This window comes from Corvus moneduloides, chromosome 5 (assembly GCF_009650955.1).
Source record: "Corvus moneduloides isolate bCorMon1 chromosome 5, bCorMon1.pri, whole genome shotgun sequence".
Lineage (NCBI taxonomy): Eukaryota > Metazoa > Chordata > Aves > Passeriformes > Corvidae > Corvus > Corvus moneduloides.
Genome location: NC_045480.1, coordinates 1,772,965 through 1,799,893, shown reverse-complemented (window position 1 = coordinate 1,799,893; position 26,929 = coordinate 1,772,965). Strand labels below are relative to the sequence as shown.

General features: G+C 50.0%; 1 protein-coding gene across 1 annotated transcript; it reads right to left on the bottom strand.

Annotated features, from left to right (window-relative positions):
• Positions 1 to 1,361: 1,361 nt before the first annotated feature.
• Positions 1,362 to 26,097, bottom strand: ZNF638 (zinc finger protein 638; the record flags this gene model as incomplete). Its single annotated transcript, XM_032109110.1, has 10 exons — positions 1,362 to 1,425; positions 1,547 to 1,605; positions 4,606 to 4,737; positions 6,394 to 6,540; positions 7,550 to 7,884; positions 8,466 to 8,785; positions 9,845 to 9,883; positions 10,489 to 10,550; positions 17,666 to 19,292; positions 25,919 to 26,097. Coding segments are annotated over 10 exons (2,964 nt in total), but the record flags the coding sequence as incomplete, so codon positions are not given.
• Between the last annotated feature and the right edge of the window lie 832 nt (positions 26,098 to 26,929).

The following is a 26,929-nucleotide window of genomic DNA, read 5'->3' as shown; positions in this document are numbered from 1 at the left end:
AGCCGTTAATTGGTTAATAGAGCCGGTTAATTGATTAATAGAGCTGATTAATTGGTTAATAGAGCTAGTTAATTGGTTAATAGAGCTGGTTAATTGGTTAATACACCCAGTAAATTAATTAATAGAGCCGGTGAATTGATTAATAGAGCTGGTTAATTGATTAATAGAGTCGGTTAATTGATTAATACACCCGGTTAATTGGTTAATAGAGCCGGTTAATTGGTTAATAGAGCCGCTTAATTATTTATTAGAGCCAGTTAATTGGTTAGTACAACTGGTTAATTGATTAATAGAGCCGGTTAATTGATTAATACAGCCTATTAATTATTTATTAGAGCCGGTTAATTGATTAATAGAGCCGTTAATTGGTTAATAGAGCCAGTTAATTGATTAATAGAGCCGGTTAGTTGATTAATAGAGCCGGTTAATTGGTTAGTAGAACTGGTTAATTGATTACTAGAGCCGGTTAATTGGTTAATAGAGCCGGTTAATTGGTTAATAGAGCCGGTGAATTGACTAATAGAGCCCGTTAATTGATTAATAGAGCTGGTTAATAGAGCCGGTTAATTGGTTAATAGAGCCAGTTAATAGATTAATAGGGGTTAATTGGTTAATAGAGCCAGTTAATTGATTAATACAGCCGGTTAATTATTTATTAGAGCCAGTTAATTGGTTAGTAGAGCTGGTTAATGGGTTAATAGAGCTGGTTAATTGATTAATACAGCCAGTTAATTGATTAATACAGCCGATTAATTATTTATTAGAGCTGGTTAATTGGTTAGTAGAGCCGGTTAATTGGTTAATACACCCGGTAAATTAATTAATAGAGCCAGTTAATTGATTAATAGACTGGTTAATGGATTAATAGAGCCGGTTAATGCATTAATAGAGCTGGTTAATGGATTAATAAAATAAATGAAGCAGTCAAGGCAATTAATTTGCTCAGGAAAACAATTAAACCAAGGAATTTTAATGCAAATTATTTCCCATTGAAGGCAAAGAATTGAAACCAATTAAGCCAATTAATGATTTCATAAAGCAGGTTAATTAAATAATTAAGCCGGTTAATTGATTAACGAAGGAAATGAAGCACTAATGGCAATTAATTCACTCAGGGAAGAACGAAACCAAGGAATTTTTATGCAAATTCTTCCCCATCGAAGGCAAGAAAATGGGAACCAATCAGGCCAATTAATTAATTAATTGAGCCAGTTAATGAGCTCCGGAATGAACCCAATCGGTGACTTTGGAAAGGCCCAAATTTCCCACTCCAAATCCCAGAGAAGGAAAATTCCCGAAGGCAACGGAATGCAGCATTAATAACGGGTAATTAATAATTAATAACTAATCATTAATCACGACTAACGAGCCCCGGCCTCACCTGACAGCACTTTGGGCGCTTTGGTGCCGCTGCTCGGAGCTTTCCTGCAGGAGCACAACAAATATTCATTAATTAACCACCATTAATTAATGAACCCCCATTAATGAATCAGCCAGGCCACGCCCCGCCCCTGCAATTAGCGCCCTGGCGTTAATTAACTCTCACTTGCTGCTCGCCGGGGCCTTTTTGGGGGTCGCCACTCGTTTCTTCACCGTTTTCTTCAGCTGCAGAGGGGTTAATGATTAATAACAGCTATTAATTATTAGTAACAGCCCTACTTGCAGTTAATTAACGGCCCTTAATTATTGCTACCGCAGCCCAGCGGTAATTAATGAGAGCCCTTAGAGTCTGTTAATGAATGCGAGTGTGGGTAACCAAGTGCACGGAAATAGGGCTAATAATCACTGATAATAACGGCTAATAATCACTAATAATGACTGCTAATAATCACTAATAGTAACTAATAATTGCTAATAATAACTGCTAATAATAATCAATAATAACTGCTAATAATTGCTAATAATAACTGCTAATAATCACTAATAATAACTGCTAAAAATCACTAATAATAACTAATAATTGCTAATAATAACTGCTAGTAATTGCTAATAATCATCAATAACTGCTAATAATCGCTAATAATAACTGCTAAAAATCACTAATAATAACTAATAATTGCTAATAATAACTGCTAGTAATTGCTAATAATCATCAATAACTGCTAATAATCGCTAATAATAACTGCTAAAAATCACCAATAACTAATAATTGCTAATAATAACTGCTAGTAATTGCTAATAATCATCAATAACTGCTAATAATCGCTAATAATAACTGCTAATAATCACTAAAAAGAACTCCTAGTAATCGCTAACAATCACTAATAATAACTGCTAATAATCACTAATAATAACTGCTAATAATCTCTAATAATAACTGCTAATAATCTCTAATAATGACTGCTAATAACCACTAATAATAACTGCTAATAATCATTAAAAACTGCTAATAATCGCTAACAATAACTGCTAATAATCGCTAATAATAACTGCTAGTAATTGCTAATAACTGCTAATAATCATTAAAAACTGCTAATAATTGCTAACAATAAGTGCTAATAACTGCTAATAATAACTGCTAATAATTGCTAATAACTGCTAATAATCACTAATAATAACTGTGAATAATCTCTAATAATAACTGCTAATAATCGCTAATAATCATCAATAATAACTGCTAATAATCGCTAACAATAACTGCTAATAATCATTAATAACTGCTAAAAATCACAAATAATAACTATTAATAATCATCAATAATAACTGCTAATAATCATTAATCATAACTGTTAATAATCACTAACAATAACTGCTAATAACCACTAATAATAAATGCTAATAATCATTAGCAAAAACTACTAATAATCATAAGTAATAACTGCCAACAATCACTAATAATAACTGCTAATAACCATCAACAATGACAGCTAACAGTCATTAGTAACTGCCAATAGTCATCAATAACAACTGCTAACAATCACTAATAATAACTGCTAATAATCAGCAATAATAACTGAAAATAACAGCGAATAATCACTGCTAGTCACCGTCAATAAGAGCTGTTCATCATCACCAATAATAACTGCTAATTATCGCTAATAATAACTGCTAATAATCATCAATAATAACTGCTAATAATCATTAATAATAACTGCTAGTCATCGTCAATAAGAACTGCTAATAATCGCTAATAATAACTGCTAATAATCACCAATAAGAACTGCTAATAATCGCTAATAATAACTGCTAATAATCACCAATAAGAACTGCTAATAATCGCTAATAATAACTCTCCAGGCTGCCAGTCCCCATTCCCAGTTGCCATTCCCGCTCTCCAGAGCCCCGATCCCACTCCCATTCCCACTCCCATCCCCATTCCCATTCCCATTCCCATCCCATTCCCATCCCACTCCCATCCCCATTCCATCCCCATTCCCATGCCATCCCCATTCCTGTTCCCATTCCCATCCCCCTCCCATCCCCATCCCCATCCCCATTCCCATCCCATCCCCATTCCCATCCCCATCCCATCCCCATTCCCATCCCCATCCCATCCCCACTCCCATCCCATCCCCATTCTCATCCCCCTCCCATCCCATCCCATCCCATCCCCATTCCCATCCCCATCCCATTCCCATCCCACTCCCATTCCATCCCCATTCCCATCCCATCCCATCCCCATTCCCATCCCATCCCATCTCATCCCCATTCCCATCCCCATCCCATTCCCATCCCACTCCCATTCCATCCCCATTCCCATCCCATCCCATCCCCATTCCCATCCCATCCCATCCTCATCCCATCCCCATTCCCATCCCCATCCCATCCCCATTCCCATCCCCACTCCCATCCCCATTCCATCCCCATTCCCATTCCCATCCCATCCCCATTCCCATTCCCATCCCATCCCATTCCCATCCCATCCCATCCCCATTCCCATCCCCCTCCCATCCCATTCCCATCCCCATTCCCATTCCCATCCCCATTCCCATCCCATCCCATCCCATCCCCACTCCCATCCCCATTCCCATCCCCATTCCCATTCCCATCCCCATCCCCATTCCCATCCCCCTCCCATCCCATCCCCATTCCCATTCCCATCCCCATTCCCATTCCCATCCCATCCCCATTCCTGTTCCCATTCCCATCCCCCTCCCATCCCCATTCCTGTTCCCATCCCATCCCCCTCCCATCCCCATTCCTGTTCCCATCCCATCCCATCCCCATTCCTGTTCCCATCCCATCCCATCCCCATTCCTGTTCCCATCCCATCCCATCCCCATCCCCATTCCCATCCCATCCCCATTCCCATCCCATCCCATCCCCATCCCATCCCCATTCCCATCCCACTCCCATCCCATCCCCATTCCCATCCCATCTCCATTCCCATCCCATCCCATCCCATCCCCACTCCCATTCCCATCCCATCCCATTCCCATCCCATCCCATCCCCATTCCCATCCCCCTCCCATCCCATCCCATCCCATTCCCATCCCATCCCATCCCATCCCCACTCCCATCCCCATTCCCATCCCCATTCCCATTCCCATCCCCATCCCCATTCCCATCCCACTCCCATCCCATCCCCATTCCCATCCCCATTCCCATCCCACTCCCCATTCCCATCCCACTCCCATCCCATCCCCATTCCCATCCCGTTCCCACCTGCCCGGATCCCGCTCGGGGTCTCTCGGCCACGCTGATCCGGATCCGTTTCCCGTTGAGCAGCACCGGCGCCGTCTCCCCGAATTTGACGGCGGCGATCACGGCCTCCTTGTAGTTCATCTCCAGGTAGGCCTGGAAGCGCCGCAATTCCCGGATTTCCCGGAATTCCCGGATTTCCAGGGGGTTTTGTGGTGTGGGAAGAGGGTGGAGGTTGGTAAATGTGGGGGGGAGGTGGGGAGGTGGTGGAGGGGAGTGAGTGTGGGGAGGGAAAAGGGGGGGAGAGAGGGGAAAAAAGAGGGGAAAGGGAAAGGGAAAAAGGAAGGGGGAAAGGGGAGGAAAAAGGGGGAGGAACAAGGGGGAGGAAATAGGGGGAGGGAAAAGGGGGGAGGAAAATGGGGCAGGAAAGAGGGGGAGGAAAAGGGGGGGGGAAATCGGGGGAGGAAAAAGGGGGAGGAAAAAGGGGGAGGAAAAAGGGGGAGGAAAAAGGGGGGAAAAGGGAAAAAGGGAAGGGAAAAAAGAGGGGAAGATGGGAAGAAGAAGTGGAAAAAAAGAGGGGAAGATGGGAAGAAGAAGTGAAAAAGAGGAGAAAAGAGGGAAAAGGAGGGGAAAAGGGGGAAAAAAAAGGGGAAGAAAAGGGGGAAGAAAAGGGGGAAAAAGGGGGAAAAAGGGGGAAAAAAGGGGGAAAAAAGGGGGAAAAAAGGGGGAAAAAAGGGGGAAAAAGGGGGAAAAAAAGGGGAAAAAAGGGGGAAAAAAGGGGGAAAAAGGGGGAAAAAAGGGGGAAAAAAGGGGGAAAAAAGGGGGAAAAAAGGGGGAAAAAAGGGGGAAAAACGGGGAAAAATGGGGAAAAAAGGGGAAAAAAGGGGAAAAAAGGGGAAAAAAGGGGGAAAAATGGGGAGAAGGGAAAGGGAAAAAGGGAAGGGAAAAGGGAAGGGGAAAAAGGAAAAAAGGGGGAAAAAGGGAAAAAAGAAGGGAAGTAGAGGGGAAAAATGGAAAGGAAAAAGAGGAGAAAAGAGGGAAAAGGAGGGAAAAAGGAAGGGGAAAAAGGGAAGGGAAAAAGAGGGCAAAAGGGGGAAAAGGGGTAAAAAGAGGGAAAAAAGGGGAAAAAAGAGGGAAAGGGAAAAAGGAAGGGGAAAGGGGGAGGGAAGAGGCAAGGGAAAAAGAGGAGGGGAAAGAGGAGGGAAAAAAGAGGAGGAAAGAAGAAAAAAGGGGAAAAAGAGGGGAAATGGGGAAAAGGGAAAAGGAAGAAGGGAAGGGAAAAAAGGAAAAAAGAGGGGAAAAAAGGGAAAAGGGGAGAAAAAGAGAGGAGAAAAAGGAGAAAAACGGGGGGAAGGGAAAAGGGGGGAAACAGGGAGAAAGGGGGGAAACAGGGAGAAAGGGGGAAAATGGGGGAAAAAGGGGGAAAAAGGGGGAAAAGGGGGAAAAGGGGGAAATGGGGGAAAAAGGGGAAAAGGGGAAAAGGGGGAAAAAAGGGGGGAAAAAAGGGGGAAAAAGGGGAAAAAGGGGAAAAAGGGGAAAAAGGGAATAATGGAAAAGGGGGAAAAAAGGGGCAGGAAACGGGAAAAAAAGCAGGGAAAAAAAGGGGAGGAAAAAGGGGAAGAACAAAAAAAGTGAAAACCCAGTTAAAAAATGGGGGAAAAAGGGCAAAAAAGGGGGAAAAAAGGAGATTTAGCCATACAAAATCCCCGAATTTGCAGTGGGACCGGAGATGCGTTGCCATTTGCAGGCATTCCCAGCTGGGATCCCGGGGAAGTTTTTCCCTTTTCCAGCTTTTCCCGAGGCTGGGCTCACCTCGTTGCGGGAGCGCAGCACGATGAGGTCGCTGACTTTTCCGAAGGGTTGGACGATTTTCTTGATATCCTGGTCGGAAAATCCGTCCTCGGGTAAATCGGAGATGTGCAGGACGGTGCCGCAGCTGAGCAGGTCCTCACGGAGCAGCTGGAAAAACCAGGGAAAGGAAAAATTGCCGAGGGAAGGATGGAATGGCAGGGATGGGGTGGGATTGGTGGGGAAGGAGGGGTGGGGATGGAGTGGGAGGGGAAGGGGGAAAAGGGGGGGAAAGGGGGGAAAAGGGGAAAAAGGGGGAAAAAGGGGGGAAAAGGGAAGGAAAAAAAGAAGGAAAAAGGGAAGGAAAAAAAGAAGGAAAAAGGGAAGGAAAAAAAGAAGGAAAAAGGGAAGGAAAAAGGGGGGGGAAAGGGTGGGAAAAGGGGAAAAAAGGGGGGGAAAAGGGGGGGAAAAGGGGGGGAAAAGGGGGGAAAAGGAGGGGAAAAGGGGGGGAAAAAGGGGAGGGAAAAGGGGAGGGAAAAGGGGAGGGAAAAGGGGAGGGAAAAGGGGGGGAAAAGGGGGGGAAAAGGGGGGGAAAAGGGGGGGAAAAGAGGCGGGGAAAAGGGGGGGAAAAGGAGGGGAGAATGAATTAAAAATGGGGGAAAGGGGGGAGAAAAGGGGGGAAAATGGGGGGAAAAAGGGGGGAAAAGGGGGGGAAAAAGGGGGGGAAAAAGGGGGGGAAAAAGGGGGGGAAAAAGGGGGGGAAAAAGGGGGGGAAAAGGGGGAAAAAAGGGGGGGAAGGGGCGGAAAAGAGGGGAAAAAGAGGGGGAAAAAGGGGGGAAAAAGGGGGGAAAAGGGGGAAAGAAAGGGGGGAAAAGGGGGGGGAAGGGGGGGGAAAGGGGGGGGAAAGGGGGGGGAAAAGGGGGGGGAAAAAAGGGTAGGAAAAAAGGGGAGGAAAAAAGGGGAGGAAAAAAGGGAAGAAAAAAAGCGAAAAACCAAAAGGGGCAAACGGGAAAAGGTGAAAAACCGGAATAAACCTCGAAGGTCTCTCCCAAGCCCATCCCCATCCCGTAATTCCACGATCCTCACCTACAGCCCGCAGGGAATGGGCAGCAGCAAGGATTTCCTGGAGAGAAATCCCAAGGAAAAGCTGGAAAAGGCAGGAATTGGAGCAGGAACTCACCCTGTTGTAGGAAGCGGGATGAGCTTTGCTGCTTCCCGCTGCCGAATCCTCCTCCTTTTCCAGCTCTTTTTTCTGGAGCGCCTCATCAGCTTTGGAAGAGGAGGAGCTGGGTCTTGACAAGGCTGATCCATCTTTTTTGGAAAGTTTGGGAGTTGAAGTGTTTTTTAAAGGCTTCTTGGAATTTCCAGGTGTCCTGCTTTGGGTTCCGTGGGATTGGGATTTGCCCGAAGCCAGCGATTCCTGCACGGCCGCCTGAAGGGATTTGTGTTTCTTGAACTCGGCCAGAAATCCCGGCCCCAAAGTTTTCATCACGGCTTCCAGAGCTGCTTTCCTGTCTGGGAATGGGAAAAAAGAAACCCAACAACAACAACAACCCCACATCCAGGGATGGGGTGGGTTTTTCCTGGATGGAATCCATGGGTTTGGCCCCTTTTTTTGGGGGTTTTTTTTTTTTGCCTTGCTCTTTCAGTTTTGTCATCCAATCCTGAGCTAATTCCTGGGAAAATCTCGCCCGTGAGATCCATAAAAATCTCCAAGGGTTGGAAAAGGGGGAAAAATCCAAATGTTGCCTTGGGGAACATTCCTATGGGGAATTTCTCTGGGATTCTGCTCCTGGCTCACTCACAGATGTCCAGAGGTACTTCCCAGCTCGGAGCCTTCTCCCAAATCCTGCCTTTCTTGGCTGCTTTAATTATTCCTTAACAAAATTCCTGACTGCTGCCTTTCTATGGAGAATCCATAGATGCACACTTATGGATTGCTCATTCCCAATTTTTATCCAATCCTTAAAAAAAAACCCCTCAGGAACCTACCTGCTACTTTCCCACCTGCATTTTCCATCCCTCACAACCTCTAAAAACTCTTGGAAACCCAAACCACCAAGAGGAAAAGGGAAAACCTTTGGGAATTGCGTTACCTTCGGAGCGGCTGGATCTGCGGGAAGAGCGGTCGGTGCTGGATGATCTCCGAGGTCTTGGGCTGGATCTCAGGAGATTCCGGGAACGTTGTGGGGATCTGGATCTGTGCCTGGGGCTGAGCCTTCGGATGTAGCGGGGGCTGCGGCTCCGGGGCCTCCGGAATCTGCCGGGACTGCGGGATCGGGAGCGGTAACGGTGCAGGGCGTAGCCGGAAGCTCCGGAACCTCTGGAGACGCTGGGTCGGGAATGTCTCCGGTTGGGGCTGGAGGAGCTGGAGCGGTGCTTGGGGGTCCGGTTCTCCTTCCTGTCGCCGGCATTCCTGAGAGGAAAAAGGGATCCGTGTGGGGAAAGGAAGGAATTGCTGGGAGAAGTGGGAAGGACGGGTTTGGAGAGGGGAAAAATGAGGGGAGAAATCGGGAGGTGGGTGTGGGGTTTTAAAGGGGTGTTGGGAGAGCTGGAGAAGGATTTGGGATATGGAAGAGACTCAGGGAATGGTGGGAAAGGTGGGATTTTGGGGAAGGATTTTGGGAGGGGCTGGGCTGGAATTGCCAGAGCAGCTGGGGCTGCCCCTGGATCCCTGGGAATGCCCAAGGATGGATTTGGATCCACCTGGGATAGCAGAAGCTGTCCCTGCCCATGGAAAGGGGGTGGAATTATTGGGATTGAAGATCTTTCCCAAGCCAACCTATTGCACAATTCCATGATTCTTCTCCTCATGGATTTTGCCCAAAGTTTTTTCTTGGTTTTATTTCTCTCTTTCAAGCTTTTTTTTGTTTTTCCCCCCCCCCCTTCCTTGTTCAGAACAGAGAGGCCTCAGCTGCAGCTCCCTGAAGGAATTCCAGCCACACACCCACACTCAGCTTCCCGGGAAATCTGGAGGAGTCATTAATGGAAACATCCCAGGAAAATCCCAACAATTCCAGCCCAAAACACGGAGAAATCTCAGACCACGAAAACAATCCAAAGGTGGTGAGAAGAGTAATTAACGCCCAGGGAGCTGATTAAAAAGGGATTAATCAGAGGTGGAAAAGAGGGAAAATGAAAGGATGAAGATGGGAATCTGTGGATTCCAGGGGTTTTCCAGCTTGCGGGAATGTCGTTTCCCCAAGGAATCTTTGGAAGTTGGGAAATAGGAGCCACCATTCCTCTGGTGAAACAAACCAGGAGGGATTAACTGGATAAAAAATTGTGGAATTTTAAGGTCCCTCCTACCCAAACCAGCTCAGAATTCTAAGGAATTTGGGACAAACCCCCCGCCCCCCCCCGAAATCCCGAAAAATTGACGTCGTCGAGAGAGCTTGGAGGAGATAATGAGGGAGACTAATTGCTGGGAGTAATTAATTATTAATGAACGAAGGGAAGGAATGCTACGAGGTACCTGTTGGAGGAGTGAGCCTCGGGATTCCACTCGGGATATCTGTCAAGGACAATGGGAAAATGTCAGTGCAAAAGGCAAAATTCCCAACCAAATCGGGATTTTTCCCGAGAAATATTCCCAGTCAACATTCCAGAAGCACCAAATGCTGCTTTCTGTTGATCCAGTGCTGCTCAGATGGGAATTGGATCCACCTGGGATAGTGGGAAATATCCCTGGATGGGATTTAAGGTCCCTCCCAAACCAAAGCATTCCAAGATTCTGGATCCAGCCTGGGAGAGCTGGGAATGTTCCCCTGGAGAAGGGAAAACTCCAGGGAATCCTCAGAGTCCTTAAAGGGGCTCCAGGAGAGCTGCAGAGGGATTTGGGAGAAGGGATTTGGGACAGGAGCCAGGGAATGGCTTCCCAGTGGGAAAGGGGAGCTTGGGGGGGGATTTGGGAAGGAATTCCATGGGATGGAATTGCCAGAGCAGCTGGGGCTGCCCCTGGATCCCTGGGAATGTCCAAGGCCAGGCTGGATGGACTCGGATCCACCTGGGATAGTGGGAGGTGTCCCTGCCCATGGAATGGGATGGGAACGGGATGGGATTCCAGGTGGTCCCTCCCCAGCATCCCAGGATTCCCAAGGATTCCCGTTTTTCCCTTACTGTTGGCGCAGCTTGCGGCAGCTCTCCAGGTGGGCAGGGTTGTTCTGGTGCAGGATCCAATCCTGGAAAAGGGGGAATAAAAGGGACAGCAGGAAAAGCGGGATCAAGGTGGGAAACGACGGGATGGCCCCGAGCTCCGGCGAGGCAGCGGCGGTTTTGCATCTTCCAGCCTCGTTTTTACCTCAGGAGAAGTCAAAATTCCATGGAAAAACCGAGCAGGGAATTCCAAAAATTCCTTCTCGCCGACTGCTCCCGAATAAAATCTCCACGAACTCCAATTAATTCCATCCGTGAATTCCATTCCATTAACGAACCCAACCCCACACCCGGAGGCGTCAGCAGCACGGGAGCTGCTCCGGAGGCAAAAAATCCACGGAATTCCCGGGATTCCCAACCATTCCCAACACAATATCCTTCCCACTCCGGAATTTCCGTGCCTGGAGCTCCGGGAATGTTGAACCCAACTCATTCCAGAACCTCGGGATATTTTTCCCAGTGTTTTGTTTGCTAAGGATAAAGCTCAGGGAGGGATTGGGGAGGCTTTCAAGAACCCCCTCAGAGTGCTAAAAATGATGGGATTGAATTCCAGGGAGAATTCCCAAAAATCGGGAATGTGGGCTGGGAGATGGAGGAGGAGCAGGGGGATTCCTTGGGAAAGGCTGGGGGTGTCCAGGTGGGATGGGATTGGGGAATATCCTGGGAAAAACTGGAATTTGGAGCTGAAAAAAGGCAGGAAAAAGGGGGGAATGTGGTCAGGGATTCACGGGGGGGGTTAATTAGGTAATGTTCTAATTAATGGAGTTCATGGGAATGCAAATGAGGGGGGGTCATGGGAATGGGTACGGTAGGGAAGTGGTGGAATTGATAGAGGGGATTGAAATGCAATTAAAGGGGGTAATTAATATAAAATAGGGAATAATTGAGATAAAATAGGGAATAATTAATATAAAATAGGGAATAATTGAGATAAAATAGGGAATAATTAATATAAAATAGGGAATAATTGAGATAAAATGCAATCAGAGGTGGAGTAATTAATATAAAATGCAATCAAAGGTGGAATAATTGATATAAAATAGGGACTAATTGAAATAAAATAGGGAAAAATTGAGATAAAATAGGGAATAATTGAGATAAAATGCAATCAAAGGTGGAGTAATTAATATGAATTAATGTTATATATTAACCAATAAATATTATAATTAATGTGATGAACGTAAATGCAATCAAAGGTGGGATAATTGATATAAATTAGGGAGTAATTGAGATAAAATGCAATCAAAGGTGGAGTAATTAATATGAATGTTACAGATTCATATATTAATATTATAATCGATATAATTAATATAAGTGCAAAAAGGTGGAATAATTGGTATCAATTATTGTTATGTATTAATAAATATTATAATTAATATCATGAACATAAATGTAAACAAAGGTGGAATAATTGATATAAAATGCAATCAAAGGTGGAGGAATTAATATGAATATTATATCTTAATCAATAAATATTGTAATATCATGAACATAAATGCAATCAAAGGTGGAATAATTAATATCCACTATTATTACATATTAATATATTAATATTATAATTTATCTAATGAATATAAATGCAAAAAGGTGGAATAATTGAAATAAATTAATACTATCAATAAATATAATTAGTATAATGAACATAAATGCCATAAAGGTGGAATAATTAATATATTATATATTAATATATTAATATTATAATTTATCTAATGAATAGAAATGCAAAAAAGTGGAATAATTAACATAAAGTGCAATAAAATAGGGAATACTTAACATAAAATTCAGCAAAATGTGGCATCATTAATAAAAATTAATATTCTCGATTGATATATTAATATTATGATTTAGATAATTAATATAAATGTAGTAAAAGGTGGAATAATTAATATAAAATGCAATAGAAGACGGAATAATTCATACAAAGTGCAATAAAATAGGAAATCATATGAATATTATGGGTTAACATTGTAATTTCTGTAATTAATAGAAAAGCACTAAAATGGGGAATAATTAATATAAAATGCAATAAAATGGGGAGTAATTAATATAAAATGCACTAAAATGGGGAATAATTAATATAAATGCAATAAAAAGTGGAATAATTAATATAAAGTGCAATAAAATGGGGAATAATTCATAAAAATGCAATAAAAGGTGGAATAATTCATATAAAGTGCAATAAAATGGGGAATAATTCCTATAAAATGCAGTAAAATCTGGAATAATTCCTATAAAATGCAATAAAATGGGGAATAATTCCTATAAAATGCAGTAAAATCTGGAATAATTCCTATAAAATGCAATAAAATCTGGAATAATTCCTATAAAATGCAATAAAATCTGGAATAATTCCTATAAAATGCAATAAAATCTGGAACAATTCCTATAAAATGCAATAAAATGGGGAATAATTCCTATAAAATTCCCATCCCACAGTGCCAGGGAGGGATTTTGGCTCCAGCTGCTGATCCAATGGTTTTTGGGAATCTTGTTCTCCTCTCCAGGTCTTCTCCAGCCAAATCCCTCTGGATTTTTGGGATGTTCCTCCTTTTTGGGAATATCCCACTGCTCACACAATCCAAATCCCTCTGGATTTCGGGATGTTCCTCCTTTTTGGGAATATCCCACTGCTCACACAATCCAATCCCTCTGGATTTTTGGGATGTTCCTCCTTTTTGGGAATATCCCACTGCTCACACAATCCAAATCCCTCTGGATTTCGGGATGTTCCTCCTTTTTGGGAATATCCCACTGCTCACACAATCCAATCCCTCTGGATTTTTGGGATGTTCCTCCTTTTTGGGAATATCCCACTGCTCACACAATCCAAATCCCTCTGGATTTCGGGATGTTCCTCCTTTTTGGGAATATCCCACTGCTCACACAATCCAATCCCTCTGGATTTTTGGGATGTTCCTCCTTTTTGGGAATATCCCACTGCTCACACAATCCAATCCCTCTGGATTTTTGGGATGTTCCTCCTTTTTGGGAATATCCCACTGCTCACAGAACCATCATGGAATGTTCAGGTTGGAAGGGAACCTCAAGATGATCCCATTATCCCGAGCTGCTCCAAACCCCATCCAGCCTGACCTCGGACATTCCAAGGATATGGAGCAGCCACGACTTTTCCAGGTATCCAAAGAAAACTCCACGCCCCTAAAAGCAGAGGATCCCTTCCCATCCCATCCCAGCGGGAGGAAAAACTCCTCCATTCCCACCTTTCCACCCTAAATCCATCCCAAATTCCTCTCACTCATGGATCACCACCAAGAAACTCCGGGAGCTCCGAGCTTATTCCCAACAAAGGAATTCCCAGTGCGATTCTCCGTGGAAAAGATCAAATTCCCAGGATTCCACGGATTCCAAGAGCTGCTCCCTGGGTTGGAAGGGATTTAGGAAACACGACAGGTGGTAAATCAGGAGAAATCCCATCCCTGGCTTTGGGAACGCCGCGGATCCGCCTCGTTCCGGACGGGATGGGAAGGAGGAATCGCGCAAAGGGCGCGGCGGAATTCCGGTGGAAAACGGAGCCTCTCCGTGGGATATCCATCAAATCCTTCCAGCTACTGAGGATTTGGGATTTAAAGGGAACAGCAGTGGGGTTGGACTCCACCTAAGCCAGAGCAGGATTGGGAATTTTACCCGGAAAAAAATGCTCGCGGCACAAAGATTTTTTGGGAATTCTCAAAGCCGAGCATTGATTTTGCCTCAAATTCCGGTTTTAACGCCCCCGAATCCACCTTGCTGTGGGCTCCAGCCAACCCTGAGGATCCCACAGGAACATTCCCAGGATTTCTGAGGCTGGAAAAGCCCTCTTGGGATCAGCATCCAACGTCACCCCCAGCACTTCCAAAGCCACCACCGACCACAGCCCTTCCTACCCGGCATAAAAACGAGGCCAAATCCGGCAAATTCCGGCAAATCCCAACCTCACCTTTCATGGACGTCTCCACCACCCTCAAATCCACAAGATTTTGGACCAGGCCTGTTTGAAAGTTTAAAACCATCTATTTTCCATAAAAAAAAAAAAAACCCAAAACCTCTGGATGCAGGCGGGAGACAGCGAAATCTGTGGCTTCTGAACGAAAAAAAACCACCTTAAAATGCTGAAAAGTTGGTAAAAGCGACCTTCAGGAGGGGTTTTGGGTAGAAAAGAGGCAGAAAATCCCGTTCTTAGCTGGGGGCCACCCCAAATGCGGCGTTCTGCGGACACCTCGAGGCCACGTCCAGCCTGGATTTCATCGGAGCTCATTAATTCCGGGAGATAATTAATTAAGAGCGGATGGGATGCTCTGGGCAGCAGCGGGAGGGGTTTCAATCCAGGGGAAATTCAGCCTGGGGAGATTTGGAATGGGCGAGCTGGAGGGACGATGTTGGGATCGCGTTCCGACGATGCGCCGCGTCCAGGTGGGAATTCTGGGATCGTTCTCCAACGGCAGGAACTCGCTGGAATTCCCTTCCCAAGGCACGGGAGGAGTCAGGTCGAGAGTGGATTAAAAGGATCCATGGAAAAAAGGGACCAACGACCTGACCTGGGAATGCTTCGTTGGAATTTTGTGTGCAGGGTCTTCAAGTAGGGAATAAAGACAAGGTTCATCTTCATCCCACGTTGTCCCAGAATCCTGGAATGCTTTGGGTTGGAAAAGATCTTCAATCCCATCCTTTCCCAATCCATCCATGGGCAGGGACACATCCCACCATCCCAGGCTGCTCCAAGCCCCAGTGTCCAGCCTGGCCTTGGACATTCCCAGGGATCCAGGGGCAGCCCCAGCTGCTCTGGCAATTCCAGCCCAGCCCCTGCCCACCCTCCCAGCCAGCAATTCCTTCCCACCATCCCAGCCCAAGCTCCCCTTTCCCACTGGGAAGCCATTCCCTGCCTCCTGGCCCTCCAGCCCTTGGCCCCAGTCCCTCTGCAGCTCTCCTGGAGCCCCTTTAGGCCCTGCAAGGGGCTCGCAGCTCTCCCTGGCTCCTTCCCTTCTCCAGGGCAACATTCCCAGCTCTCCCAGCCTGATCCAGAACCAGAACCTCCTCTGGCTTTGCTCCAGCAGCTCCACGTCCTCCAGGAGTTGGGATCTGGGAACCGGAAGCAGCTCTGCAGGTGGAGCCTCACCTAAGCGGGGCACAGGAGCAGAATTCCCACTTTTCCTGCTGCCCACGCTCTGGGATCAGCCCAGGACACCGGGATCTGTCCGGGACATGTGGACCCCCCAAGTCCTTCTCCCAAGGCTGTTCCCACCACTCTCTTCACATCCTGGATCGGTGCTGGGATCATCCTGACCCTCGGCCTTGCTGAGGCTGGGACGGTCCCACCTCTCCCGGCTGTCCAGGTGACGCCGTCCCCTCCCTCCAGGTGGGATCCTGGTGTCACCTCCACCTTGCCAAGGGTGACCGACGCCAGCGTACTCATCCCCGACGAACAGCGCCCATCCCCATCCCCGGTGCCACCTGGACACAGAGCCCTCGACAACTCCCGAGTGCCGCCATCCAGCCCGGAGCGCTCCATCCATGCAATCCCTTCTTCCAGGCCACGGGGGACAGCGTCAAATGTCTCAAGTCCACGTCAGCGCTCACTGGGAATCGCCGGATCTCGTGGCTCTTCCAACCTGAGGTCCCATCCAGCTGTCCCAGAAGGGGACAGGGAACGGTTGGGAAGATGAACAACGTCCAGGTCATCTCCAACCACCTAACCGAGGCAAAACCAACGGGATTTGTAGAGCTGGAATTCCGAGGAATTCTTCGTTCTCTGCAATTCATGGATCCAGCAGCTGGACATTTTCCTCTTTCATTTTTTGGGATAAAAACTCCCAAACTCTTCGGGTTCTTCTGCAGCACGGCTGCTCCTGTGAGGTGTGCCGTGTCCCCGGGACACAAACACCGAACGCTTCCCGAAGGATGTGAATGCAGAGCCGAAGGGCAGGGAGCAGCTTTGGGAAGCTGCAGTGGGATCAGGATGCCTGGGAACGCATCCCACGCTGCGGTGCCAGCGGGACAAGGACTCTCAACCTTTAACCCACCCCCAAAATCTCCGACACAGGACTCTGAGTGACACCATTTCCTTCCTTTCCTCCCTTAAAACCAGAGGAAAATTCCCATTTCATTCATCCCACTTTTCCCAAAGTGCTTTTTCCCTTCATTAACCCCTCCCCACTTTTGTCTCCCTGCTCAGTTCCACCCACTTCTATTTTAAATTTTCCTTCCCGTTTCCCATTTCCCATCTCCTTAGCCCTCAGCGCTTCTTGAGGAAAAGGATTTGGGAATTTCGGGCTGTTTTTCCCCACACATCCATCCCCATTTTTAATCCCATTTTAAATTCACAGCAGAAACAGAGCCTAAAATCGGCAGGATTTTGCCAAATCCCAAAAACCCCCTCCCCCACAGCCTTTCCACACTTTGGAATGCAAACACATTAAACACTCATCCATCAATTATTCCATGATTTTTACATCGCGTTTTTGACAGATCAAACCTTGGCCTTTTCCAGGAAAACCCACAGCTTTCCAAACATTTTCTATCTCCCAATATCCACCTTTTTTCCCCCCCTTTCTTTCTTTTCCTTCCAAGCTGAAACTCTGATCTCCTTCAAGGCTGAGAGCCCGGCGGGATGAACGGACGCTTCTTCTGCGTCCCTCCGAGCCAGCCTCCGGAATATTCAGCGCTGTCACCCGGACCATATTTGGAAGAGGAAATTTTGGGTTCTAAATGGGCTCTTTTGTTGTCAGGCACACTTTGGAGGAGGAGGAGGAGGGGGGGGGGGGGGAATGAACACACGGACATCTCACCCTCCCCAAGACGTGATTTTAGTCCCCCCCCCACACGACACGGACGTTTCACTGCGCTGCTCGAGGTTTGCTTTTCGTCGTTCGAGACCCGCTGCAAAGTCAGACCCCGCTTTTTTTAACATTAAAAAGCTATTTCAAAATAAAAGAAATTAAAAAAAAAAAAAAAAATTAAAAACCAACACGTAAAGCAACTCTGCAATGCAATCGGGAGCAGAACACGCTCTTACAATCATTTCTAGCACCATTCCCAACACTCAACCTTGGCGAGCAGCATCCCAATCCATGGGAATTCCCAGGGGAAAAACAATCTGCGCCAGGAAGTACCCACGCTTAGGGAATAATCTGGGAAAGCCACTCACCTTCATATGAGTGCATTCAAGGTTACACAGAGAACACAAATGTGGGAATATTCGCGGCGACGTGGCATAGTAGTCGTTCATCATGGACGGGGTGGGCAGGCGTTTGCTCTTCTGGGAATCCGGGAACACGGGCAGCCAGGACGCCTTCACCACCCCGAACGGGGATTTGATGGGCTCCCCAGCCTGCGAATGGAAACTTTTGTGTCCCGCTGTGGTCCCGCCGGCAGCGCCGGGCCCGGGCTGGGAGCTGCCGGTCTCGCGCTGCTTCTGCTCGTGCTGGCTGATGGCGGCCAAGAGCCCGGCCGAGAAGGGCGGCGACGTCAAGGGCGGCAACACGTGCTGGGACACGGGCGGCTGGACCAGCGGCGGTATCACCGGGGGCAGCATGGGCTGCGGCAGCGGCGTGGGCAGCAGCGCCGGCAGCATGGGCGGCAGCACCGGCGGCACGGGTGGCTGCGACACCGGCTTCACCACCGGCAGCGCGGCGGGCGCGGCGGCACCGCACAGCGCCGGCACCTTGGCCGGAGGCTCGGCCGGGAAAAACGACGGAGCGGGCGAGGAGTCGGCGGGAAAAGCCGGCAGCTTGATGAGCTCTTCCGCCGGGAACACGGCGTTGCACGGCACGCTGGGCGGCGGCACGGCCACCGGCACGCTCTGCTCCCGCTGGAATTCTTCCCGGTTCTCCGCGCTCGAGCTGTCGGGGTTGTAGACGCGCGCTTCCACCGGCTCCTCGGGCAGCGCGTCGGGGTTGTAGGTGCAGATCTCCAGCGGGTCCTCGGTGTAGCCGTACTTGCTGGCGTGGCCGTAGTCGATCACCTTGCCCTTGACGGCGGCGCCGCTGCTCTCGCCCACCGGCTCGTCCCCCCGGCTCGGAGCGTGCAGGCTGGGCACGGCGTGGCCCATCTTCCGGATGCGGATCTCCCGCAGGATCCGCGGCATGTTCTCGGGCGTCAGCTGGTCGTCGGGGTAGCGGCTCAGCTCCTCCAGGTCTTCGTTGGACAGCCCGAAGCTCGCTAAAATGCTGGAGGCGCTTTCGGGCGTGTAGCGGTTCTGGGGGTTGGAATTCTGCTCCAAGACCGGCGCCGGGCCGGGCGGCTTCGGCCCGGCGCTCCCGGCGGGGCAGGGGCCGCTGTCCCAGAGGTTGGCGCGCGGGTCTCCCTTCTGCTCCTGGTGCAGGTTGGTCTTCTCCTTGACCTTCCTGGGGTCGGCCCTGTGCAGCGTGACGCGGACGTTGATCCTCTGGGAACCCGTCCACTGCAGCGCCTCCTGTCCCGAGAATCTCTGCGGCGCTCCTTGGGGCGTCGTGGGCGCGGGTTTCCTCGGCGGCCCCGCCGCGCCTCTGGCCCCGAAGGCTCCCGGGGGTTTGGTGCCCGACGGGTTGGGTCCTCTGGGCCTCGGGGGCAAGGTTCCTCTGGGGCTAAACATTGCGTCTTTCAGCAATGCCTGGCGGAAGCCAGCATGGGGAGGTGCCGGCCCGCCGCTGGCAGCCGAGGACAAGTGCTGGAGAGCCAAGTGGGTCTTAATTTGGGCAAGCTGAAAAGGAGGAGGGCCCAACACAAAGGGGCTGGCAAGGCCAAGGTTCAGGGAATTCACAAGTGGTGCGAAACTTTCCAAGAACAACACAAAGCTGCAAGTTAAAAGACAAGGATTAGATGGGTCATCTTTGGCATGTGCTCACAGCGGCTTCTATGACGGTGAGCAAAACAACCCGAGGCACGGCAGCGGGGTTTTGGCACGACAGCTTAAAGCACTCAAAATGCACAGGAAAGGTTTGCTTTCACTGCAATATAGTGAACATAAAATATAGAGAATATAGTGAATATAAAATATAGAGAACGGGTGATTAATCAACGAGCTCAAACCCAACAACGTCCCGGGGAACACAACCAGCGGTGACACTTGCAACAGCGTCCGTGCCAACCTGGCAGTTCACTTCTCGGTGACAACAGAGTTTGGGTTTAATTACAATTAATTTTAGGAGCAGGAAGGCAAAGCATGAATAAAAACCCTGTCTGGAGGCTGGCGAGGGATGAGTTGGAAGTGAAACCATCTACGTGGAGAACTCAAACCAGTTATGACTCGGTGGAGCTGAGCCGAGGCCGGAGCAGTTTCCAGGAGGACACTCCCATGGCCGCTCTCATGGGTGAAGAGCAAACCCTGCAAGAATTCACAGGGTGGGATGAGAGGCTGGAATTCTGTGGGTAGAAAAGAATCCGATCTCCCAGATGGTAAGAGCTTAAAGTGAAGGGTTTGAAACGAGAGAGGAGGGAAATCATACAGGAACCAACGGCAACAACAACGAAAAAATATCTACACACGAAAAGCACCGTGGCCAAGGGGAGTGGGGCTTAGTTTGGGTGAAAACACTGAGAATTCGGTTCTGCCAGGTGGGAAACGAAGGTACAAACACAGGGAGAGTAAAATCAGACACCACAGAGACGTGGAAATAGAATCCCAGAGCGGTTTGGGCTGGAAAAAAACCTTAAAGCCCATCTCATTCCACCTCCCGTTATCCCAGGTTGCTCCAAGCCCCGTCCAAGCAGGCCAGGGATGGAGATGGAGAGCAGAGCAGTGAAACACCACAACAGCAGCAAAGTCCTTGTCCAGCAGCTCCTCGGGGGCCGAGCGGGGACACCGGGAATCCGGGATTGAGGGCGAGGACAAAGCAACAGCCACAACATCAGCACCATCCTCATTCCCAACCCCAGCCCAAAGCAGGAAAATCCCGAACCCGGCAATTCCTCATTTCCCCCTGTCCATCAGTTGGCTCCCAGAACCAGACTCTTCTCGCAGCAACACACGAGGTTTTTCCAGTTTTCCCAGTGCTGAATTCCGCCGAGGTTCTCGTCTCGCCGGCGCGGGGTTTTGTTTTCCGAGCCCGTGGAAGCTGACTCTGGGTGGAAGTTCTTCCGTCAGAGGCGCTGCCTCTCCCGTGGCCTCACAACGCTCAAGGTTTGAGGAGCGCAAGCCACGCCCAGGTGAGGGAGAGGAGGATTTTCCAGCGCCATTCCTGGGGTTTGGTCCCATCCAGGTGCGAGTTCCATCAGGAATGATTTCATTTGAAGCAAGTACAAAGCGCTCAGGCCCGGGAGAAACGCGGATCCTGTGAATCCTCTCCAAGCAAACACCCGGAGAGCCACAATGACCAGATTCCCACCAGCCAGCATTCCCAAAAATCCGGCCTCTCAGCCCGGATTCCTCCTCCCTCCACAAATTAAATTGGATTTCAACAGGAACTGCAGGTGAGGCCGTTTGTTCCAGAAGGTTTCCAAAGAGACATCAACCAACATTCCCTGAGCCACCTCCTGCCTTTCCGTTTGGGTTTTCTCCGGAATTCCCAGCACCGGAGGGCAAAAATTCCCTCCGAGCCCATCCCTGTGGGAAGCAGCGGGAGAGGGAACGCTCCCAAAGGCACCCAGCACCAGGACAACCAAGAATGGATCAGCAGAGCCAATCTGGACCACCACCAACCTTAATTCCATGGGTCAGGAACGTCCCAGAGCAGGGAACGAACCCGAATTTCCGTCGGATGAGTTTTTACTTCTCCAGGTATTTTCACAGGGACACCTGGGAGCTGGGAAGCTCCCACAGCACGATCGGGAATCACAACTCACCTCTGCAAACCTCAGCTCATCAGATGGTGCTCCAGCCTGGAAGGAGCTCGGAGCAAGCTGGTCCATGGGAAATGTCCCTGTCCATGGCAAGGGGTGGCACTGGATGGGATTGGAGGTCCCTTCCCACCCAAACCAGTTCGGGAATCTTAGGAAGGGCCGCAGCCGAGGAGCTCCTGAGTGACCTTTCCAAAGGAAATGCTGGAAATGCTGTCTAAGGAAATTCCAAGATGAAGGAAAACAATGGTCTGGAGATATCAGGGAGAGCCTCACCTTCCTCTTCCAGGCTGTTTTGTTTGGGAAGCGGCCAACCCTTGGAATTGCCGCTGCTGGGACCGGGACACCGCAGCAGGGACCCAGCTCCGAGCTGGGGCTGCAGGGACACGGAACGGAAATCGGGCGGAATCCTGGGATGCTTTGGCTTGGGAGAGACCTCAAAGCCCACCCAGAGACACCTCCCACTATCCCAGGTGGATCCAAGCCCCAGTGTCCAACCTTGGACATTCCCAGGGATCCAGGGGCAGCCCCAGCTGCTCTGGCAATTCCAGCCCAGCCCCTGCCCACCCTCCCAGCCAGCAATTCCTTCCCAACATCCCAGCCCAAGCTCCCCTTTCCCACTGGGAAGCCATTCCCTGCCTCCTGGCCCTCCATGCCTTGGCCCCAGTCCCTCTGCAGCTCTCCTGGAGCCCCTTTAGGCCCTGCAAGGGGCTCGCAGCTCTCCCTGGCTCCTTCCCTTCTCCAGGGCAACATTCCCAGCTCTCCCAGCCTGATCCAGAGCCCTTGGAGCACCTCCACGCTCCAAGGACCTTCTCCCAAGCCCACCATGCTTCGCTGATCCCTGGGAACAGCAATCCCAGAACTCCAGAGCACAATGGAAAAGCCAAACGACGCCTTCCTTGCTTTCCCTTCAACTTCCCGCCTCCGTTTTTCCAGCCTTCCCAATACGGGCTGAGAAATGGAAAGTTTGGGATTTTCAACCCTCCCTGGGGCTTGCAAGGCTCTGCTGCACGTGCAGGAAGAGACAGGCACAGATCCGGAGCGAGAATTCCCACCCAGAGCTAAAAAGGCAAAGGAAAGCCTGACCTGCCACAGCCCAGAATCCCAGGATTATTCAGGCTGGGAAAGATCTCCGGGATGAGCGAGTCCAAGCTGTGCCCGATCCACACCCCGGCACAAGGAATTCCTTGGGCACCTCCAGGGATGGGCACTCCAAAGCTCCCTGGGCACTTCCAAACCCTGAGCACCCTTTCCATGAGGAAATTCCTGCTGCTGTCCAACCTGAGCCTCCCCTGGCTCAGCTGGAGGCCGTTCCCTCTTTTTCTGTCCCTGTTCCCTGGGATAAGATCCCAATTCCCCCTCCCCAGCCAGGAGAGCCAGAAGGTCCCCCCAGAGCCTCCTTTCCTCCAGGAACCTCGGCAGAAGCTGGAAGTGGATTTCTCCCGTTACACAGAAGATTTACCCAAAGGGCAATTCCAAGAGGAGAATTTCCTGACTTCTCCCTAGAAACAGCATGGAATTTTCTGGCTCTGTGCTACAGAAAGCCAGAACCACAGCCCTGCCATGCCTGGGAAGCTGCTGGGCCTTTCCAAGAGCTGTTCCATAAGTGCCCATATCCACATGGCTGGAACCACGTCCGATCCCAAAAGCTGCATCTCCTCTGGAGCGTCCCTGATCTTCCTTTGGTTGATGGCAACATCTTGGAAGGTTCTGGAAGGAGCTGGATTCTCCTCCTCCTCCTCCTCCCCGGGCTGCCCAACTCCACGACGGCGTCGGTGTCCGGAGGGTGCCGTGGATCCTTTCCCGTGGCCAATTCCTCATCCCGCTCCTGCCACGGCAGCCCAGCAGTTCCAGCATCGAGGTCAGGAGGTGGGCGAGGCATTCCCAGCCCTTTTCCTGCATCTGGGAATTCTCTGATTCTTTGGGATGACCCTGGCCAGCACAACATCCCCTGGATCTCTGGGAATCTGGGATTGTCACCTCCAGACTTCCCTGTGGTGGCACGAGGCCACCTCGAGGGGACATCCCCATTCCAGCAGGAGGCTCCTGGATTTTTGGGGTTATCCACGGTGTTTGTCCATGTTATCCCTCGATCCTGGGATCCTCCAGCTCCTCCAGCACGGCCCAAAGCCAGCAGAGCACAACAGAGCACAACAGAGCCGGCTGCTCTGCCATTCCAGCACCTGCCTGCTCAGGCAAAACAAATTCCCAGGATTTTAGAGGTGAAAGCGGCTCCTGCCACCCGCCCCTGGGCACATTCCTGCTGCCAGCTCCAGATCCAGCAGGATCTCAGCTGGGATCGCTGCATTGGGAACTCCAAGAGCCAGGATCATCACTGGGAATGTTCCGGTCACACCAGGACACACCAGGAGCTGGGATCTGTCCTGGAGGAGGAGGAGGAGGAGGAAGGCAGAACAGTTGTTCACCTCCAGGGAATGATCCTGGAGCACCTGGATAACGGGAATAGAGGCCAAATCCCAGCCTGATACCTCGGATTTGCCAGGAAAAAGAGCCCAGCAAAGGCTGAGCTGGAATTGCAAAGCCTGAAGGAAGCAGGGAGGGAAAGGAAGCTCTTGGATAAGAAAATTCCCGGGATGAGATGAAACCGTGGAGAAGGAAAGGGAGGCAAACCCCAAGCAAAGTCACTCCTCCCACTCCACACAATCCTGGAAGCCAAACTGCCCCTTTTTGCCCCTCCTCTAGCCCAGTTTTTCCATGGAGAAGGACACTGCAGGTATGGAATATCCCATGAGGGGCTCCAGGCTGCAGCTCTGCCCATCCCCAGCCCAGGGAAAGCCCAAGCTTGGCCAAACTCAGCTCCCAAATGCCAAACACAACTCCCAGGAAAACTTAACTCCATCCCTGCCCGAGCAGAACATCAACACCAGCCGTGGAACCCATGGCAACATTCCCAAAACTCTGCCCCATGCCAGCCTCAAAGGCAGGAAGTTTCTATCCAACCACACCAACAACAACAACAACAAAAAAACCAGGACAAGCTTTTTGGGCAGGAATTCCTGCAGCAGACCCAAAATTGGGCATTTCAGCACCGGGAATCCTCCTGAAATTCCGCTTCTGGAGCAGCAGAGTTTGAGAACGAAATGGAAACACCAGCAGGCAGAACAAACACTGCCACTTCTGCCCCGAATTCCACCCCCAAAAGAAGAAAAACCAAGCCCAAATTCCAGGCAGAATGTTTAACTTGGTGGCAAGGAAGGAGGAGAAGAGGTTTTATTTACCTTCAAGTGGGGAAGCCAAAAGGCAAACAAAGATCTCAGTGCTGGTCCTCACACCCAGACGAGCTCATCTGGCAGCAAAAGCAAACCCCAATCCCAAACTGGGGGAGGAAAAGAGGGAAGAGAAGGGATCCAGCAGGATTTGGGAACCCCCAGCCTCGGATAAACACGCTCAGTTCCAGCAGAATTTGGGGAAGAGGAGGCTGGGCTGGTCCCTTCCATCCCCACAGCCCGGGAGCCAGAGGGATGGTGGAGTTGTGGTGGATTTAAATCAAGGAAAAAGGGGAAAAAAGAAAAAATAATAACGAAATTCGGGATACTCCTTGTCCTCAGAGAGAGGCTTGTCCCAGGGAAAATCGTGAGCTCATCTCAGATCCACCCTCTCCAATCCTCACAGCAGCTGCTTTCACACCAGAGACAGGAGGCAAAAATAAAAAACCCCAAAGTTACAATGTTTAAACGTCAATTCTGGGCTGGGATGAGATTTTGGAGGGGGTTGGTTTGGCTTCTGAGCCAAAAAAAAAAACCCAGTTGTAGGGAAACACTCTGAGAAAAAAAAAACCTAAAAAGCGATTTTTCTTAAAAAAAAAAAAAAAAAAGAACAATGCCGAGAATATTTCTGGTTTAAAACAACACTAAAAATATCGAAGCAGCCCGTACCTAAATTGCACTAAAAAAAGGTTAAATCCCCCCAAAAGACGAGGTTCCTGAAAACCACGGGATGCTACAGAGCCCCGACACTTGGCTTTAGGTTAAAAACCCCTTTTTTTTCGGGTATTTCGCCCGATTCAAATTATTTATTCTCTTTCCGAGTGAAAACAAAGAGGGAAAAGCCGCCTTTTTAACCCCAAACCACGAAGAGGCGCCTGAGGTCAGGCCCTGAGGTGAAAACCCAACCTGAGGCTGGTACTGCTCTATTTAGGGTCAATTTTAACCCCAAACCCCACAACTCCCAGCCCGTTGTTTGAACGTAAACCCGCGGATTTTACGGATTTAAAGACTGCGGACTAAATTAAGGCTCTGAGTGTTGGGGGATAGAGGGAGGCTTTCCCTCGTTTAAAGCCGTGATAGAAATGGATAAAAAGCAGCTTTAAATCCGTGCCGGCTATAAAACGAGGCGAATCCGTGCTGGCCTTGCGGTTGCGCTGCAGGTCGGTGGTTACCGGGCGGCTTTATCCGCGTGCCGGAGGAGAAAGGACAAACGATGAAGGATTAATCATCGAGGGGATAAAAGATAAAGAACAAAGGAGAAGGGATAAAAGAGAAACGATAAACACCCACAGCCCGGGACTCCCCGTGAGGGCCCCTCACCCGACCGCCCTCCCCTCCCCCTCTCCCCTCACAGCCGCCATTACGTGCGTCCCCTCAGCCCCCTCCGCGCCGAGCGCCGGCCGCCCCCCGCCTCCTACCTCGGCCGGGACGCAACCGCCGCTCTCCCCGCGTCCCCCGCCGCCGGGATGAGCCGAGAGGGTGGAGAAGAACCCCCCAAAACCACCGGGGAAAGCGCCGGCAGCGGCGGGCAAAGCGCCGGCAGCGGCGCGCGGAGGGACACGGCGCGGAGGGCGCACTGCGGCTGCGCGGACGGAGCGCGGGGTCAAAGCCCGCAGCGTGCGCACGGCGGAGCGTCCGGGGGGGGGGGGGGGGGGGGAGCTGCGCATGCGCGCCGTGTGCAAAGGGGGAGCCGGCCCTCGGCGCGGGGCATGCTGGGAGAGCCCCTCCCCCTATATAAGCGCGGTGCCGGCGCGCGCCGCCTCAGAGCGGTGGTGGCGAGCGGAGCGTGCGCGTTGGTTTTTTTGTTGCTGCTTTTAGCCTTTTTGTGGCTGTTTCTGTGATTCTTCCGGCTTGTTGTGTTCGCAGGCATTGACCTTGCTTGTGGTGGTCTCGTCTTTCCCCTGCCTGAGGGTGTTGCGGGTTGCACAGCGCTTCCTGCCTTGCAGCTGATACCAGGCTTGTCCCTGGAATCGTGAGGGACCGGGAGCTGTTTTGCAGCTCCCCCTCAGCAGCACCGTGAGCTTCAGGAAGGTTCCTGTGCGGTGGTTCCTGCCTGATGCTCTTCCAGCCCTGCAGATGAACCCTCCGGATTCATTCCGAGTTCCTCTTCGAGGTGTCCTGAGCTCGAAGGAGAGACAGTGGCAGCCCCAGTAATTCCAGGGAAAACCAGCACGAGGCGTCTGAGGCGCTGACTCAGATGGGGGTTTGTTTGTCCACGATGATGCTTGGGATGAGCTGCTCATCCTTGGAAGTGCCCGAGGCCAGGTTGGACATTGGGGTTTGGAGCAGCCTGGGATAGTGGGAGGTGTCCCTGCCCATGGATGGGGTGGGAATGGGATGGGATTCAAAGTCCCTACTAATCCAAAGCATTCCAGGATTCTGCTCTGGAGGCAGCTGGGAGAGCTGGGAATGTTGCCCTGGAGAAGGGA